The following is an 18,960-nucleotide window of genomic DNA, read 5'->3' as shown; positions in this document are numbered from 1 at the left end:
GAACTGCAGCTTAAAGGCCCTGGCAGGGTTATCAGCCACAGGCATTTTCACCTTTTTACAGGTTGAAGCGATCTGGTAAGCAGGCATTCCTCTCTGGTGACAGTTACATGCGGTATGAATAACATATTGAATATTTGGAGTGCTTCTATGAACTGTGATTGGGAATTCAGGGGTGTGACATCTTTTCACTACCTCAAGCTCTGCACTTGCTTTTTTCTATCACATAAGACTGTGTAAAATTGAAGATATATATACATTTTTTATTTATATATTTTTTTAATGACTTTTTCCTGGAATAAGGACTTTATATTGCATCAATATTTTGTTGACATTCTTATTATTAGTATGTCATGTTAAACGTTAAGCGTGACTCTGCTCTTGGTTATACTGATTTTTTTTTTGTGATATCGCACATAAGTGCTGTTTTTTCTGAATTATTTACAGTGTTCATAATCAAGGTTTCTTTCCCCTATACATTTTAGCATGGGACCTTGTATGCCCAAGATCTGCAACTGGTTAATTTTGTACTCTACTGAATTTCACAAAGATTACAGGACCAATGTGAAAGGTTGTGTGAGCATTGAATAAACACTGCCTATCTGCCAAGTACAAAGGGCATCTAGTTCAGTCTTGAGCCCACAGACATATGTACTGGTATAATATAAAAAAACATTTTTACTAACACTTCATAGGCAGCAGGCAACTGTGGTGATAGATGTCAATCACTGCGCACTATATCTCACACTTTTGCTTTTACTCTGCTGCTTAATCAGTGTCCATCCTATATGGCCTACCTGCAGGATTGGGCAGGGCACTTTGGCTGGGACACTGTATGAAGTAAACACACAGTGAGTAAAGATCAGTATGGTTCCATGATAGCCTCTATTAACATGCCACAGCATGTAAAGGAAATTTTCTATTTTTTCTATTCTTCCGGTATGAGGCTTATTACTTTCTGTTTTAACATTTCTTGCAAGAGAGATGTAGATGTTAAGGCTTCTGCCTTTACTTGGTCCTTCGGGAGGGGAGTAGCAAAAATCTTTGAGGGAGCTTCCCAATTTGATTGTGTATCCTAGCCTGATTACATCCAGAATGGTAGTCCATTTCATTAGGATTGCTATTTGTCTTTAGGTAGAAAGGAATTAAGGAGGCACCCTCCCTATTCTTTGCCCTTTCTGTAGGTCCAACTTTTCTTTTTGGTCCTGGTTCTTCCTATCTTTCTTTTTTTGCTGTTTGAAAGGGCAAAAAACTTCTTCACCTGCTGTTTTTTTGGCACCTCTTTCTAAGGCTGGATTCACACCTATGCATTTTTAGTGCTTTTTGCATTTTGCAGATTTGCCCTACAGTCCATTTAACATGGTTTCCTATGGAACACGATCTGTAGTGCAAATCTGCAAAATGCAAAAAGCACAAAAAATGCATAGGTGTGAATCCAGCCTAAGACAGATTCTAGCTCTTGTCCGAACAGAAGATCTCCTGCGAAGGGTAAACTACATAGTTTCACTTTCGATGCTGGGTCCCCCTGCCACATCCTTAGCCATATGGCTCTTCTCACAGTGTTTAGAAAAAGCTGTAGTTCTAGCACGGAATATTACTGTTTCTGTTCAAGCATCTGCAATGAAAGGCACTGCTTTTTTCAATACCAGAAGGTTTTTAAGAATTTGATCCATCGGGGTGCCTTGTTCTACATGAGTGAGCAGTTGTTTCAGCCATTGATCTAGCACGAGGAACCAGCTTGAAATTGGCTGCACTAGCTTTCCGTGCTTGCTTTAAAAAAAAAACAGTCTATATAACACTGATGTGATGCTACAACCTTTCCATATATATTGCAAATAGAGGCACACCTGTGCTCAGACCCCAACTGCACATACTGTAGACAAACCTCAAACGAGAAGGCCAGCAACATTGTGTGTTATGCTTATCTTGTGCACAAGAGATATTTATGCGTGTCAGCCCAGCTGGGCTTTAATTATAATCTAAAGGTGTGCATACGATTTTTTTACTCCTGATGGACCTACAATAAAAAAAATATTTTTATAAACAGTTACCAGCCTTCTTGTTTGATGTTTGTCTTAAAACGGAGTTCCACTCAAAAGTGGAGCTTCCGCTTATCCGTCACCTCCTACCCTCCAATGTCACTTTTGGCACCTTTCAGGGGGGAGGGAAGAACGTGTACCTGTTTTTTTTAACAGGTACCATTCCCCACTTCTGGAGACATCACCTCCTCTGTAGTTTGCCCCCCCTCCTCCTTCCTCCGCCACTGGGCCAATTATAAAGTGCATCGTGCTTCGCACATGCACAGTGGAGAACCAGCTGTGAAGGGCTTCACTGCCGGGCTCCTTTACCAGGAATGTCGGCGGCTGCACCCGTCAGCTGATCCAACAGCTCCCTGGACAGGTAAGCGTCCATATATTAAATGTCAGCAGCTGCAGTATTTGTAGCTGTTGACGGGGCGGGACCTCCTCTTTAAGTAACCCTCCACCTCTTGGTCCATAGAGTCTTTGAGAGTGCCCCTCCATCCTTGAATGAAAGATCAGTTTTCTTAGAAACTTTGGACAGAGAAGCATCCAATCGAGAGCACTTTCCCCATAAGCCTGCACCTTCTTCTCCTTTTCAGGCAATCCTCTCCTTTTCAGGAATCTCTTTTTCAGGCAGTTTGTAAGAAATACTTTCTTCTCTGGTTCCTTCCATTTTTATAGAATGGTCTCTGGTCTCTTTAAGAGTGTGATGTGCTGGAAATGTGCGCAGTTGGGTTTTCTTCAAGCAGGCATAGAGTCCAGCGTGTATGTACATGATTTTTTGTTCTTCTGTTTTATCAGTGGGAAAGAAGAACGTCTGACTTACTTTTCCTCTCCTCTCCAAGCTTCTCCTCTTCTGAGTCCGATTCATCACTTGAGTTTAGCTCCAATTCTTCTGACATGCCCTATTCCTCCACTATTGTACTCTGAGTAGGAGCAGCTGCTAAAATTGCTTGAACCAGAAGTACTCGGAAATGACTCACTTCAGGAAGACTCTTGAAGGAGAGATCTGATGGACTGGCAAGTATGCACCATTTCTTCCTTCATGCTATCCATAAACTCTTTGAGGAGCTTTCCTGATTCACTAGTTTGTCAAGGCAATCTTTACAAACTGGCTTTTTCGAAGAGCTTGGCATTTTCTTTTTGCTGGAAGCACATCTCTCTCTCATGAAGCTGTCCTGGAAGACGACTTGGGAAAGTTATGTAACCCTATTTTAGACCATCTCCTGGACCAGTCTTCTCAAATAAGGTTCTTCCAGTATTTGCTGGCAACGTACTCTGTCTCATCTCTGGAGAACTACTGATATCATTTATCTTTTTAGCACTCTGAAATAGGGACAGTCTTCCCACTGACTGATGTAAGAGTGTCCTTCTCCCACAGACCTTTATCTTAAGGGTTTTTTTTTTCCCATTGTAAACTATTGTATGGCACCACTACACCATCTACCAATGTAACAGGCACTATTATTTTTACTGTTTGTTTCTTTCCTGCCCATTTTTATTTTTCCATGATTATTACTGAATTTCATATGGAGCACAGTGAGATGTTCAAACTGATATGCTGTAGTAGTCAAATATGTTAGGTATGTCACATTCCTCATTCTTTTATGTATTATTGATGTAGCAATGTGGACTACAATTGCAAACCATAGCGATTCCCTGTCATTTCTATGTACTGTATTGTCCCTCTAGTGCCCAGCATCACTAACTGACATATCTGAGCCGATCCAAAGGGATTGTGGGATTAGTAGTTCCTCATAATGGCAATTGCTCCATATGACTAGGCACCGGACAACATAATCCCAGGGATCTTTGCTATTATCAGAAAGAATGCTGGGAAGAGCATAAAAGAGACCAGAGACATGCCCTATGCTCTCTTCCTCCTGGGCCTGTTGTGACAGACCTATCTTTTCAGAGAGGGTGAGGTTGTGGCCTACCACGCGGTATACGACATTTCAGCCCAGCCTAGAAGGTAAGGTGACCAGATTTTTAAAATGAAATACGGGGACATTTTTTTTTTTACTGGTAATGGCGCCAATCAGCGACTCTCTGCCCATCGCCGCCACCACCTGCCTCACAGCGTGTCAAGTCTTACTCTCCAGGCCCTGGCTACTACTGGGTGGGGAGCAGAGGAAGATCACTTTGCCAGGGAAGGCAAAGAGATAAGCAGCCGGTGTTCTGCCATATAGAGTCCGGCCATCAAATGGTGTCCGCTCCGTACTGCGCATGCGCAGTACGGAGCAGACGAAGCTTCAGAAAATCTCCGAAGCTGAACGGCGCCTGCGCCGTGAGTGGAGGTGGTAGCCCCACCATCCAAGCGGACATAGGGTTGTGAATTTGAGAGGGCCCCTCGCGGGCGAGCTTCGCTCGCCACGCTTCGGGCTCGGCCTCGCTGCGCTCGGCTCTTTTTTATTCTAACTCTATGTCTACTTGGATAGTGGGGATAGAACCTGGACTCACGGCGCAGGCGCCGTTCATCCTCGGCATTTTTCAGAATCTGTATTCCTGTGTACTGCGCATGCGCAGTACGCAGCGGACACTATCCGATGGAGGACACTATTTGACAAGACACCGGGACTTGAGCCAAGGCAGAAGAAGATGCAAGCAGAGCTGAAAGGGTAATCGCCCAAAACTGAAGAAATATTCCCTCCTCTCCGAACAGCACATGATCATCAGAAAGGGGCACAGATAATGGAAAATAAATAAACCCCCCTAAGCTAGTAGGAGTGGCGGAGTGGAGGTGTGTAATTCTGATTTTTTTTTTTTTTATACTTTATACTTTTTTTTTTTATATTCTTTGAAATTGCCCCAGTCCCTGTTCAAATCCAATCCGGGGACAAAACCAGGGGCAGACTTTGTCCGGGGACAGTGTCCTCAATCCGGGGGACTGTCCCCGGAAACCGGGGATGTCTGGTCACCCATCACTGCTTGCTGATCATCAGATATCTATCCAGCATCACCCTGATAGTCCAACAACCCACGCTTTGTGCTGTGCATCGGATGATTGTTGTGAGTGGAACCGCTGCAAGGCACCTCTTTGGGAATCACTGTTCAGAAGGCATTGAATCAGCCTGGTCGTTGGTGAGGGGCCAATTGCTCACCTTTGCAAACCTTTCTTTGTTGCTTCACTGGGACACTGTGCACAGACAGTTTTACCTTATTGAATCTCTATTTTAACATTGTACATATACACATGTCGCTTCAACCTTTCCTAGAAATACCATTGCCTTGTTGCTGCACCTTATTGGATATAATTAACGAGCTCAGACTGCCGGCGAAGACCATCAGGCCTATAACTGGGACATTTCTGTCATTACTACTTAAAGGGCCCTCATACCGTTCTTTTTTAATTGATCTCTCATTAGGATTAAAAGTTGAATAGGCCAGCATGGGTTTCCCCCTTAGAGGTCTTGCCAGAACTAATTCTTAACTCTTGTTTATCCTTTCAGGTCATGTTCAAGCGGTACTTCATTGTACATATGTGTATATAATATACTGTTAGCTCCAGATTGTCTTAACTTGTATTATTGTGGAGGAATACTTCTGAACTAGGACTGTTATCCAAAGTTCAGTTGATCTATTACCTCCTCCTTTGTGCAACAAAATCTTCCTTGAGTTATTCAGTAAAGGTTATTAGAACATAAACTCACTGAGTGGTTTGACTTATTACTTTAAGGTGGTGCAAAGATGTCTGAACCCAGAGTGTCAGGTGGGTTGGAATGTTCCCAGGGTCATGATGGTGAAGATGAGTAGGTAAATCCAAGCACTCCAAGGGGGTAGTGCTACATTATATTTAAAACGTATTACCCATGCTAATGTACAGTTACCTAGAGAGTAACAATTTAGCAGAGGTTCCCCTAGATATAAAAATTATTTCACGGGTTCCACTGTGTCAGCAGTGGTATACCATTTAAAATAAACTACATGTTAAGCTTCTATATCCTTTGTTGTATCTCAGTCCTGTTAATCTACTGCTGAAACTTTATGTCTACATACATGCACTCCAGCCATGGCTGTATGGACTTTCTTAGTACTTGTTTCAAGATGGTGATAACAGTGGAACATGCCTTTGCAATATGTATTACAATGGCCACCATGTGACATAGTGACAATCGGGGTGGATTTGATTTAAATCACGAATAAAAAGGCTTGATTTAAATCAACTCGATTTAGATCTTAATTTTTAAAGAGCAACTGTCATCTCTGTCCCGCAGTGGCTCCTCCTCTGACCCGCTGTTGACTCGACAACAGTCCCATTCACTTTAATGGGATGGCTGGTGATGCATCAGTGACACAACAAGGGGAGGGACAGGGCAGAAGCAGGTGAGTGGATGCCTACTAACAGGCGCTGTCATGATGGATCTGAAATGACAGGTGCTCTTTGAATGTAAGGACTTACTCTTGCTAGTAGCTAGAATCTTTAATATTTGCAAACAAAATTAAGGTTTCCTATTTAAAGTGATAAGCTCTCAGTTTAGTAAAGCAGAGATATCAGAACCGATTGAATCATACAGTTTGTAGTGTACATAGATTTGAAAAACAATGTTATAAAGGCATATTCCTGAACTTTGGTTTATCCCATGGTTACTGTGATATTGTGTGACTGCATCAATGCAGTGCATGTTATCTACGATTGCAGGAGTTGGATTCATTGAATGAGTTTACAAAAAATGTAACTATTGCACAATATACAGTCTCATGGTATATAAGCTCCATTTCATGCTGAATAAACTAAATTATTAATATATCTTAAAAACTATCTTTAGATATAGGTTTACTTCAAAAGCATTTTATTCTAATACATTTGATCAAAATCAAAAAAATCTGATGTATATAAATAAATAAAAACACTTCCGGACAGCCCGCGATCTTTGAAGAGGAATACCATTGTTAAGGTAGCAGCTAGCTACCATAACCCCAGTATCCTTCTTCAGTGGGTGGTCCGCTTCAAGATAAAAGTGGTCTCTGCGGCCCTCCGACGCTTACCAGAGCCGCCGGCAGTGACGGAGGTGATTGTGTCCTGTCCCTGGTTTGACATGGAGATTAGTGAGGGGAAGATGGCCCCCACACGTCTCCATATCATTGCAGGACGGAAGCGACATCAAAACATCACATTTTGCCCATAGCTCTTAAAGGGACATTTTCTTTCTTTAGTTTTTTTCAAATGACATTAAATTATTTATTTATTTATTTTTATTGAATTTTAGTATAAATATGAGATCTGAGGTCTTTTTGACCCCAGATCTCATATTTAAGAGGTCCTGTTATGTTTTTTTCTATTACAAGGGATGTTTACACTCCTTGTAATAGGAATATAAGTGGCGCATTTTTAATTTAAAATAAATAATAAAAAAAATGTTTTAAATGCGCCCATTCCCGCCGAGCTCGTGTGCAGAAGCGAACGCATATGTGAATAATGCCCGCATATGAAAACGGTGTTCAAACCACACATGTGAGGAATCACCACCATTGTTAGAGCAAGAGCAATAATTCTAACCCTAGAGCTCCTCTGTAACTCAAAACATGCCACCTTCAGAATTTTTTAAACATTGCCTATGGAGATTTTTAAAGGGTAAAAATTATTTGCCATTCCACGAGTGGGCGCAACTTTGAAGCATGACATGTTGGGTATTGATTCAAAAATTCAAAAAAGTGAATTTTTTCCAGAAAAGTGCGCTTGTAAGACTGTTGTGCAAATACGATGTGACAGAAAGTATCGCAACGACCACCATTTTATTCTCTAGGGCAGGGGTGCTCAACCTGTGGCTCTCCAGCTGTTGCAAAACTACAAGTCCCATCATGCCTCTGCCTCTGGGTGTCATGCTTGTGGCTGTCGGAGTCTTGCTATGCCTCATGGGACTTGTAGTTCCGCAACAGCTGGAGAGACACAGGTTGAGCACCCCTGCTCTAGGGTGTTAGAACCCTCAAACATTAGATAGATTTGTATGTCTATGTGTTTATACCTCTTGTCTTTCTGAGATTCGGTGTTTACAAGTTATAAACAGGTTTTTTGCTAGATAATTATATATATAAATATACAGTGGTGTGAAAAAGTGTTTGCCCCCTTCCTCATTTCCTGTTCCTTTGCATGTTTGTCACACTTAAGTGTTTCGGAACATCAAACCAATTTAAACAATAGTCAAGGACAACACAAGTAAACACAAAATGCAATTTGTAAATGAAGGTGTTTATTATTAAAGGTGAAAAAAAATCCAAACCATCATGGCCCTGTGTGAAAAAGTGATTGCCCCCTAAACCTAATAACTGGTTGGGCCACCCTTAGCAGCAACAACTGCAACCAAGCGTTTGCGATAACGTGCAATGAGGCTTTTACAGCGTCCTGGAGGAATTTTGGCCCACTCATCTTTGCAGAATTGTCCTAATTCAGTTACATTAGAGGGTTTTCGAGCATGAACGGCCTTTTTAAGGTCATACCACAACATCTCAATAGGATTCAGGTCAGGACTTTGGCTAGGCCACTCCAAAGTCTTCATTTTGTTTTTCTTCAGCCATTCGGTGGTGGACTTGCTGGTGTGTTTAGGATCATTGTCCTGCTGCAGAACCCAAGTTCGTTTCAGCTTGAGTACACGAACAGATGGTCGGACATTCTCCTTCAGGATCTCTTGGTAGACAGCAGAATTCATAGTTCCTTTTATCACGGCAAGTCTTCCAGGTCCTGAAGCAGCAAAACAGCCCCAGACCATCACACTACCACCACCATATTTTACTGTTGGTATAATGTTCTTTTTATGAAATGCAGTGTTCCTTCTACGCCAGATATACTTGGACACACACCTTCCAAAGAGTTCCACTTTTGTCTCATCGGTCCACAGAATGTTGTCCCAAAAGTCTTGGGGATCATCAAGATGTGTTGTGGAGAAATTGAGACGAGCTTTGATGTTCTTTTTGCTCAGCAGTGGTTTTCTCCTTGGAACTCTGCCATGCAGGCCATTTTTGCCCAGTCTTTTCCTGATGGTGGAGGCATGAACGCTGACCTTAACTGAGGCAAGTGAGGCTTGCAGTTCCTTGGATGTTGTTGTGGGGTCTTTTGTGACCTCTTGGATGAGTCGTCGCTGCGCTCTTGGGGTAATTTTGGGCGGCCGGCCACTCCTGGGAAGGTTCACCACTGTTCCATGTCTTCGCCATTTGTGGATAATGGCTCTCACTGTGGTTTGCTGGATTCCCAAAGCTTTGGAAATGGCTTTATAACACTTTCCAGACTGATAGATCTCAATTACTTTCTTTCTCAATTGTTCCTGAATTTCTTTGGGTCTCGGCATGATGTGTAGCTTTTAAGGATCTTCTGGTGGACCTTACTGTGTCAAGCAACTCCTATTTAAGTGATGCCTTGATTGTGAACAGGTGTGGCAATAATCAGGCCTGGGTGTGGCTAGAGAAATTGAACTCAGGTGTGGACAACCACAGTTATAGTATGTTTTAACAAGAGGGGCAATCACTTTTTCACACAGGGCCATGATGGTTTGGATTTTTTTTCACCTTTAATAATAAACACCTTCATTTACAAATTGCATTTTGTGTTTACTTGTGTTGTCCTTGACTATTGTTTAAATTGGTTTGATGTTCCGAAACACTTAAGTGTGACAAACATGCAAAGGAACAGGAAATGAGGAAGGGGGCAAACACTTTTTCACACCACTGTATATATATATTTATCTAGCAAAAAAACATTTTATAACTTGTAAACATCAAATGTCAAAGAGGCTTGGTCCTTAAGTGGTTAAAAAAAATCATTGCTGACAATGGAGGAGCATTACTGAAAAACGGGGACAGTATACTGTCACTCTAAGCCCTTGTACACACAGTCAGAGAATCCGTCGGAATGTGTCCTATCGGACCGTGTTGTCGGATAATCCGACTGTGTGTGGTATGCATCGGACTGATTCCGTCGGAATGTCCGTCGGACCCAAACCGACAACTGGTCCGATCGGACATACTCCGATCATGTGTAGAGAATTCCGATCGGACAAAGTGCCACGCATGCTCAGATCAAATTCATACACCAAAGCTATTGGCTACTAGTCTGAACGTAGTCCCGTCATAACGAAATAACGTCATCACGTTCTGAATGATCGGATTTTCCGACAACTTGGTCCGACCACGTGTATGCAACAGTTTCGGACACAATCCGTCGGACACAATCCGTCGGACAAAATCCAACAGATTTGGTTGGCAGAATGTCCGACCGTGTGTACAAGGGCTAACAGGAAGTAACTTGAACAAGGACATTCATGGACAGATCATCAGGTATTATTTTACTAAAAGGTGAAGATTTAAAATATTAATTCTTTTTGAAACAACATTAACGTGTTAGTATGCTTATAAGTGATTTTAGCAATTAGGTTTATATTAGGTTTAAAGCAAACCTGCACTCTGCTCATGCCCCCCTAGCCAGCAGCACATTGGCGCCCTGCAGCTTCATTTAGCCACTTGGAGCAAGAAAAAAAAGAGCTGTGCAAGTTCTCATGGGCTCATAGTGGAACTGTACTGACCTCACCTAAGAGTCCTTTATTGCAGAAGAGATGTAAGGGTTGATTTACTAAAAGAAAATACGCCGTTCACTTTTCTAGGGAAATTGCACTTTACAAGGGATTTTTCCCCAGATCTTAGTGAATGCAGTAAATTCTAACCTTGCAAAGTACGCCCAATCATGTACAAGGAAAATAAAAAAAAATAAAGAAATATTACTTGCAAATGAATGGATGATGGAAGTCAGCAAAGCTTTACCCCATTTACTAAGCTCTGGGAAAAATTCTGTGCAAAGTGCAACTTCCCTTGCAAAGTGAATAGTGTATTTTTTGTTTTTAATCCAAACTTTTTTTATTGACAAGAATAAAAGGTGACTACACATTTTAGGAAAAAGGGATATACAGTACATGACAACAAATAGCTCAAACATTGTAGATAAGGTCTACAGCAAAATAAAGACTGTTGCATCATATTTGGAGCATATACAAGGATTTATAAGGAAATAAAAATAATTTAAAAAAGGGAAAACGTAAAACAACCAGAGCTTATTGAGGGACAATTGCTCAGAATGGCAGCTTTTTTCTACACTCGGATATAAAGCTCAGAAATACCCAAGCTCAGGCCAAAACCATTGTAACTCTTGGTGGATTCAAAATTATAACAGCCTATCCATCACCAGTTGTGGTGGGACAAGATTTAAGTTATTAAGCATACTCGCCCAAATGAGATTACATTTGTTAACCACTTTTCCATGGCGATAAGCTAATTGTTCTCTAGGTAGAAGGGAATTAACACAGGCGAGCCACTCTGCCCTAGTAGGCATTGTGGCTGCCAACCAAAATCAGGCAATCAGTTTTTTTTAACTAGGTACAGTAATCTAGTCACCATAATGTAAATACCTTCTGGATACATTTCAGCATCTATTTTGCCCAACAAGCATACTAATGGATCAAGAGATATACTTGTTTGGGCTAGGTCAGAGATACACAATCTACACCTACACAATCTCCGCCCAATATCGGGAAAGTTTCGGGCAACGCCATATCATGTGTATGAAGTCTCCACAGACCATTGGGCATTTCAGGCAGAAAGGACAATCTCTTAGGACTCAATCATATAGTTTATCAGGCGTATGATAGGTTCTACGCAATATGAATAATTGTGAGAGTTTATGTGTAGCTGAAACAGATACAGCAGGAAGCTCCTTTAGGGCCATGTCCCATTGATCGCAATCTATATCTCCGACATCAGTAACCCAATGGGCTCTACTTTTTAATAAAGTGTGATCTTGGATACAGGACAACACCACAGAGTAGGATCTGGATATCAGATCCTTCTGAGTAGTAGCTTGCAGAATCTCCTGCAGTAGATAGGCGCTAGATATAGTTAAGGGAAGCTTTTGTTCTTGCGTCTGTATTGAAGTTGTAGATATTGATAAAGTTGTTTATGTGTTAATGAGAACTCCGCACACAGAATCATACACTAATCATACGCCTTTAGGGTACTAGCAGTATATAGTTGGTGAAAGTACCAGACCCCTTGCTGCCTCCATGAGGATAATCCCTAAAGTTTATAAAGTTCAGGATAGTTAGAATTGTTCCACAAGGGAGTGAACTCCATAGGACCTTCAATACTATAGTCAAAAGACCAAAAGGGTGCAAATAAGATTTGTTTTGTTAGGTTTTACATATGCTTTGAAGTTGGGATCGACAACCTGAGGCCACTAACAGGTTCCTGCGCTTCCAACACCCCTCCCCCCCGGTGCTGGTCCTTCTATCTCCAGCCTCTTCTGCCACGCCTTCTATGTCACTGTCTTTCTTTCTCCCTCCCGCCCTCAGCCTCCTCCACCGCTGTCATCAGTAAACAGCAGAGACCAGGAGGCAGCACAGCTCAGGAATGAGGGCGGGAGGAGAAGCTGGCCAAATTACGTTTTTAAGCTAAACCGCAGGTGATTGGTTGCTAGGACACAGGGTGGTCCTAAGCAACCAATTACCAGCTTGCTAATATGAAAAGTCATTGAAAAAGGGAATTTTTGGGAATAATGGACTTTATAGGCATAACACAACAATTGCTATTGGAATTTTTTACAAAATGTATTACAAGATTAAAAAACAAACACATACAAAAAATTGCATATTTTAACAGAGAATACCTATGAGCATAATGATCATACTATCAACAGTCAAGATGGATAATTAATCGATCAAATAACCGAATAGTGTACTTGTATAACAATTATCCAGCAACCAGACAGTATATCATATATGACTCCGCTCGACTTGCTCTTGCTCTACATGTTATGCGTTCAGTAACGCTTCATCAGGAGCTAGGCGTGTTCTATGGGTAAGAAAACCCATAGAACAAGAAAAAAAGGTCAGTCTTACTTTTTTTTTTGTTTTGGAAGGGGCTCTTCAGAATTCCCTGCCTATAGGCTCCTGAGATGTAAATCCGTCCCTGCATGCAAATCACATCAAACTGCACAAAAAGTAGTCCTTATGCCGCGTACACACAGGCAGACTGTATGGCGTACGTAGTCCGTCGAAACACATTTCAGCGGACAGTCCGCTCGTGTGTGGGCTTCAGCGGACTTTTTCAGCGTGCAGTCTGGCGTACTAAGAATTTCGGATTTTTCGAAATTTTGTCCGTCGTACTTTGGTTTCAGCGGACAATCCGCTCGTCAGTATGCTAGTTCGATGGACTAAGAATGGCGCATGCTCAGAAAGGATTTACACGGCGGAAGGGTGCTTTGCTGTGTATTGGACTTCCTATTTCTAGTCCCGTCGTACGTGCTGTACACGTCATCGCGCAAGCTTTCGACGGACTGTTTGTGCATCCGTGTGTGGTCAAGTCCGTTCAGTCGAAAGTACGACGGACTGTCCGTCGGATTGTATGACGAACTAAGTACGCCATACAGTCCGCCCGTGTGTACGCGGCAATACACTACTATCAAAAAACAATCAAATTGCCTGATACTGTACTACCATGCGATCTTGTGTCTTGTGTTTGCAATCTACGTTCGGGGTTAACAATGTATTATCACCCACAGTAGATTGCAACGCCAATGTTTTTTGAACATGTTGCAGGAAACATACATGGAACCTGCCTTTCTGTCACCGTGTTCTGGTGTGAACCTGCCCTAACAGGACACTGTACCCAGTGATCTTTGACTTCATTAGTGCTGTTCAAGTAGATCTCCATCTCTCGAAAGCTGACTACCACTGCTTTAAAGACACGGGCACGGGCAGTGTAGAGAGGTAGCTGCAGCCAAGAGGGCTGACAGGGCCTGAAGAGGTGGTGCTGGGATCAGTAACCACGTGGACAGCTAGCATTGGGACTACCTATATTTTTGCTACACCATAGGGGTCCGACGTCCCTGTCTGCAAAGGGCATTCGCTTTGGGCCTGACTGAGTCAGTGTCAGGCCTGCAAATCAGTGCACGCTGGTCCTGGGAGTGATAGTCTGCAAGCATGTTTTGTGCTGGAGGAAGAGAGGAGGTGTATATACTGGAGATGTATATAGTTCTCAAGTCCCTATATCTGTTTCTACAATCAACTGGGTATCTCATTATTACCTTATACCAGGGGTGCCCAACCTTTTGAAGAGCAAGGGCCACTTAAGCAACTTGGTAACCGGTCGCGGGCTACAATGTGCGGAGCGGGAGGATAGCATGTCCATGTCCGCTCTGCATTTGCAGAGTGGACATAAACGCAGCCCACAATACTTTTTAGTGGATCTTACTGGAGGTAGAACACAAGTCGGTTTATGTCTGCCACTACGTAGAGGTGAATGGAGGGTCCAATCGGACTGTCGGACTGACCGCGTGAAGGGGGTCCAAGGCTGCTTTCACACTGATATGCTGCGGTTTACCTTTGGCTTTCCTGCAGTTTGCAATAGACTTCTATTATATTCTGCAGGTTTAGTGCACTTTCAGAAAGCTCACTCGCAGGTAATAATAGAAATCTATGACTCAGTGCAAGTGACCCGCAGGTAAATTGCTCTGCACCTGTGGATCAGTTTGAAAGCAGCCCAGTAACCACTGCAGACAAGATATGCCCATATAAACACTGTGATTTTAGTAATAAACTGACCTTTAATAACAGTATTCTTTCTATTCTATCCCAGAGTAGGGATGAGCTTCGTGTTCGAGTCGAACGTAAGTTCAACTCGAACATTGGCCGTTCGGCCGTTCGGCGAATTCCGAACGTTTTGGCCGTTCGCGTCAAAATTCGTGTGACGCGCGCGCGGACCACAATGCACTGCGTTGGCGCAGTGCATTGCTGCCCGATGATTGGCCAAGCATGCACTGTGACCCCGCATGCTTGGCCAATCGCAGCGCCGGCAGCGAGGAGAGCCATGATTGGCCACAGGCATCCTGCCTGTGGCCAATCATAGCTCAGGCTGTGTAGTGCACGCCCCACACTATATAAGGCCGCCTTTAAGGCGGCCTCCTGTAGTGTGTTACTTTGCATCTGAAGCAGTGGGTGTTCTGTGTACCTTCAACACAGTACACACCAATCGTTTTTGGCTGATTTCCTATCTTGCTGCTGTGTAGTGGTTGTTGTCTGTGCCCTGACTGCAGTATACACCACTATATTCACCTCACCTATATAGCTAGTGATCTAGCTTTAACCACTTAACAACTGCCCATTGCCGATTAACGGCTTCAGGGCGGTTGTTTAACTCAGAGAGGCCGTTGATTAACGGCCTCCCAGAATTCTGCTCTCGCGTGCCCCGAGGTGTGCGCACTCGAGAGCATCCGTGACCGCCGGGTCCATAGGACCCGGCGCATCACGGTAAACGGCCGCTCATAGCGGCCGTTTACCACGTGATTGCTCCGTCAAATGACGGAGTGATCACTTGGAAACAAACCGGCGTCATGTTATGACGCCTGTTCCTCCCTCCCCTTTCTGTACCGATCGGTACAGCGGAGGGGAAAGAGATCGGTGTCAGCAGCGATGTGGGCTGCATCTGCAGTGCCCACATCGCTGCTCACCGAATTTAACCCCTCAATTCCCTGCCAATACTCTGCAATACCAGTGCATACTCTGCAGTACCCTGCCATTACTCTGCAGTACCCCGCCATTACTCTGCAGTACCCCGCCATTACTCTGCAGTGCAGTACCCCGCCATTACTCTGCAGTGCAGTACCCTGCCATTACTCTGCAGTGCAGTACCCTGCCATTACTCTGTAGTACCCCGCCATTACTCTGCAGTGCAGTACCCCACCATTACTCTGCAGTGCAGTACCCTGCCATTACTCTGCAGTGCAGTACCCCGCCATTACTCTGCAGTACCCCGCCATTACTCTGCAGTGCAGTACCCCGCCATTACTCTGCAGTGCAGTACCCTGCCATTACTCTGCAGTGCAGTACCCTGCTATTACTCTGTAGTACCCCGCCAATACCCCGCCAATACTCTGTAATACCCTGCCATAAATTGCCATACCCAGCCATACTCAGAGATACCCAGCCATACTCGGTGATACCCTGAAATACCCAGCCATAGACGCCCCCCACCCCTCACCGCCCTCCGGTGCTTCTACCAACTCGCCAGTACGATCAAAGCCAGAATCTTTTTTTTATTTTTTATTTCAGGCTTCCCAGCCTAGAGGTGAGATGTGGGGTCATATTGACCCCCCAGATTTCACTGTAAAGAGGACCTGTCACCCCATATTCCTATTACAAGGGATGTTTACATTTCTTGTAATAGGAATAAAAGTGATCAAAAATATATTTTTGGGGAAAAAAATGTCAAACTAAAATAAATAAAGTAAAATGAACAATAAAAAAATAAAATAAAAATTAAAGCGCCCATGTCCCCATGTGCTCGCATGTGCCACACATGTGAGGTATCGCCGAGAATGTTAGAGCGAGAGCAATAATTCTAGTCCTAGACCTCCTCTGCAACTCAAAACATGTAACCAGTAAAAAAATATTTAAAGCGTCGCCTATGGGGATTTTTTAAGTAGCGACGTTTGGCGCCATTCCACGGGCATGTGCAATTTTGAAGAGTGACATGTTTGATATCTATTTACTCAGCATAACTTCATCTTTCACTTTATGCAAACATTGGGCTAACAAGTGGTTAATAATAGAGCTTGCAGTCAGTAGTGTTAGGAGATAGTGCGTGCTGTCTGCGTGCTCTGTACCCAGTACATACCGCTATAATATAGGGCAGGCCCCTACTTTCAAACATCCAACTTACAAACATCTCCTACTTGCAAACGCAAGGAGACAGCAGCAAGTGAGATGAAAAAAGATGGACGACAAAACAAATTATACAGGGGTGATAACCCTTCCCTATGTTTTCCAAAAAGCTTAAAAATAGTTTTTTTGACTGGAGCTACACTTTAAAAATGTACCAGTTGAAAATTGCAAACAGATTCAACTTAACACAACAAACATACACAGTCCCTGTCTTGTTTGCACCGCCTGTATACTGCTGTTCTGAGTATATAGGGCCTGGGGGCCACACGCATTTCCTTTTTTTAATATGGGTACAGGGTTCCCCTTAATATGCGTACAAGACCCAAATAGGCTGGTAATGGGCAGGGAGGGCTACCCATGCCATGTTTCTCAATGATTTTCAACCATATTGCAGGAACCAGATATAACATTAAAACCGCAAGCAGTTTTAAATGGTGTTATTTCCGTTTAATGTAATTTTGTGCAGGGACTGTTCTAAACACGGGAAACACGTGGCACTTCACAGGCATACTACAGACACCCCACAGGCACCATATTTAAAGGAATATTTCACTTTTTTTTTTTCACTTTAATCGTCATTAAAATCAGTGCTCCCGCCAAAACGGTAGTTTTTAAAACTTTTTTTTGCAGTGACCCATGTCCCCTGAGGCAGGAGGCAGGTCGCCAAACCCTTTTTAGGACACTATCTTGCATATTAGCCGTTAAAATGAGCACTTTCCAATTCGAACGTTCGAGTCCCATAGACTTCAATGGGGTTCTAACGTTCGTACCGAACGCGGGGGTCGTTCGCAAGTTCTGGTGCGAACCGAACCGGGGGGTGTTCGGCTCATCCCTATCCCAGAGCAGGAGGTTGCAGGCCACATCAGAGGGCTCTGTGGGCCACTGGTTGGGCACCCCTGCCTTATACCCATCCAAGTTGAATTCCCCAAATAAAAATAACAAAAAACAAGTGCAAGGACTGTTTTCTGTCTGAGTAGTGACTGAAAATTGTGTGCCTGGCTGGGCAGGGTGCTAGACGGACCACAAGTACCAGCAGCCCTTACGGGGGTACCGCTACATCCGTCTATGAGCAACCAGATATAAATGGACTTGGGTCAGTTTACATCTAATTACCTCTGATTCCGTTCAGGTCAAAAAGAAAAAAATAATAATGTAAATGTCTGCATCCTTTTCAGACTTAAATGTGACGTATCTGAGATAGCCTGATGTAAATGGAAGCAAATCTATTTAGATCTGGTTACCCATAGATCTAAAAAAGATCCAGAAAGCTATTTAAATGCAGCAGGGAACTGCTCTAATCTACTCCGATTCAACAGAGGATTTGTTCACGGATCCCCTCCTGTATGAGACCAGATGGCTTCCATGTGAAAGGGGCCTGATGCAAACAAAATCCAATACATTTTTACATGTCCCAATGCTTAAAATATTTTTCAGCTGCTTGCAAGGAAACAAAGTATTTTATGCAAGAAAAATCTAGTAACAATTTGTTAAGTCTGCAATCAACAATCAAGGTGTTCTTTACTTTGAATGGGAAAATATTAAGGACTGATAATACATTGAACAAGAATAACTAATTGCATGCAGAAAAATAAATCGAGGGTCCATTCTTACCTGGAACAGCAGTTTTTGATGTAGACATTTGGAGTGTCAGGACAAGCAGCACACAAAGTAGCAAAGCATGTATGGATGTAGTGAGCAGGGCCACGGCCATCAGACACAGCTGTGCGTCTTGTCTTCTGCCTGTGGAATTCCACAGTGGGGTAGCCAGAGGGGCTAAACTTCTACACACGTGTTGTGCGCATTTAAATCTGCTTTTAGACCACATGGGGAGGCTACATGCTTTACCGTGTTGTAAGCCATGGATTCTTTATCGGTTTTCATAGCTTGAAGTCTCAGACACAGGGTGGATTCACACTTTCACTTTCATTTTTTACAAATGAAGTAATTTTAAAGAGACAGTGGCCTTATTTGTCACGCATATGTTTTTTTTTTGTTTTTTTTTGGCACAATGAGCTTGGAAATTCATGTTTTGCAAAATGTTTACTCTCTAAATGTCAATCCAATGAATAGAGTAAACAACCCTCCAACAGTGAGATGTACCATTGCATTCAGTAAGGTGGGATCACCCTGTTGTCTTAGGACACTTTCTTCAAAACATGGCTCCGGACATGCTTTGGTAAAGCTCTCTGAATGACAGTCAAAGCCGTCACTAAATAAAATAGTTAGCTTACAGTCCTGTTTACACCTTG

The 18,960-nt window shown here is 43.0% G+C and overlaps 1 protein-coding gene across 3 annotated transcripts in view; it reads right to left on the bottom strand.

Annotated features, from left to right (window-relative positions):
* Window positions 1-18,624, bottom strand: part of IL15RA (interleukin 15 receptor subunit alpha) — a 214,716-nt gene extending 196,092 nt beyond the window's left edge. For all 3 annotated transcript variants that reach the window (XM_077473412.1, XM_077473413.1, XM_077473411.1), the window contains exon 1: window positions 18,323-18,624. In XM_077473412.1, the coding sequence (XP_077329538.1) occupies window positions 18,323-18,536 (214 nt within the window). In that variant the 5' untranslated portion in view covers window positions 18,537-18,624. The remainder of the gene's footprint in view (window positions 1-18,322) is intronic.
* Between the last annotated feature and the right edge of the window lie 336 nt (window positions 18,625-18,960).

The sequence above is a fragment of the Lithobates pipiens genome, unplaced genomic scaffold, assembly GCF_037356315.1.
Source record: "Lithobates pipiens isolate NorthernLeopardFrog02 unplaced genomic scaffold, aLitPip1_a1.2 Scaffold_8, whole genome shotgun sequence".
Lineage (NCBI taxonomy): Eukaryota > Metazoa > Chordata > Amphibia > Anura > Ranidae > Lithobates > Lithobates pipiens.
This window is presented reverse-complemented; position numbering and strand designations above follow the sequence as displayed.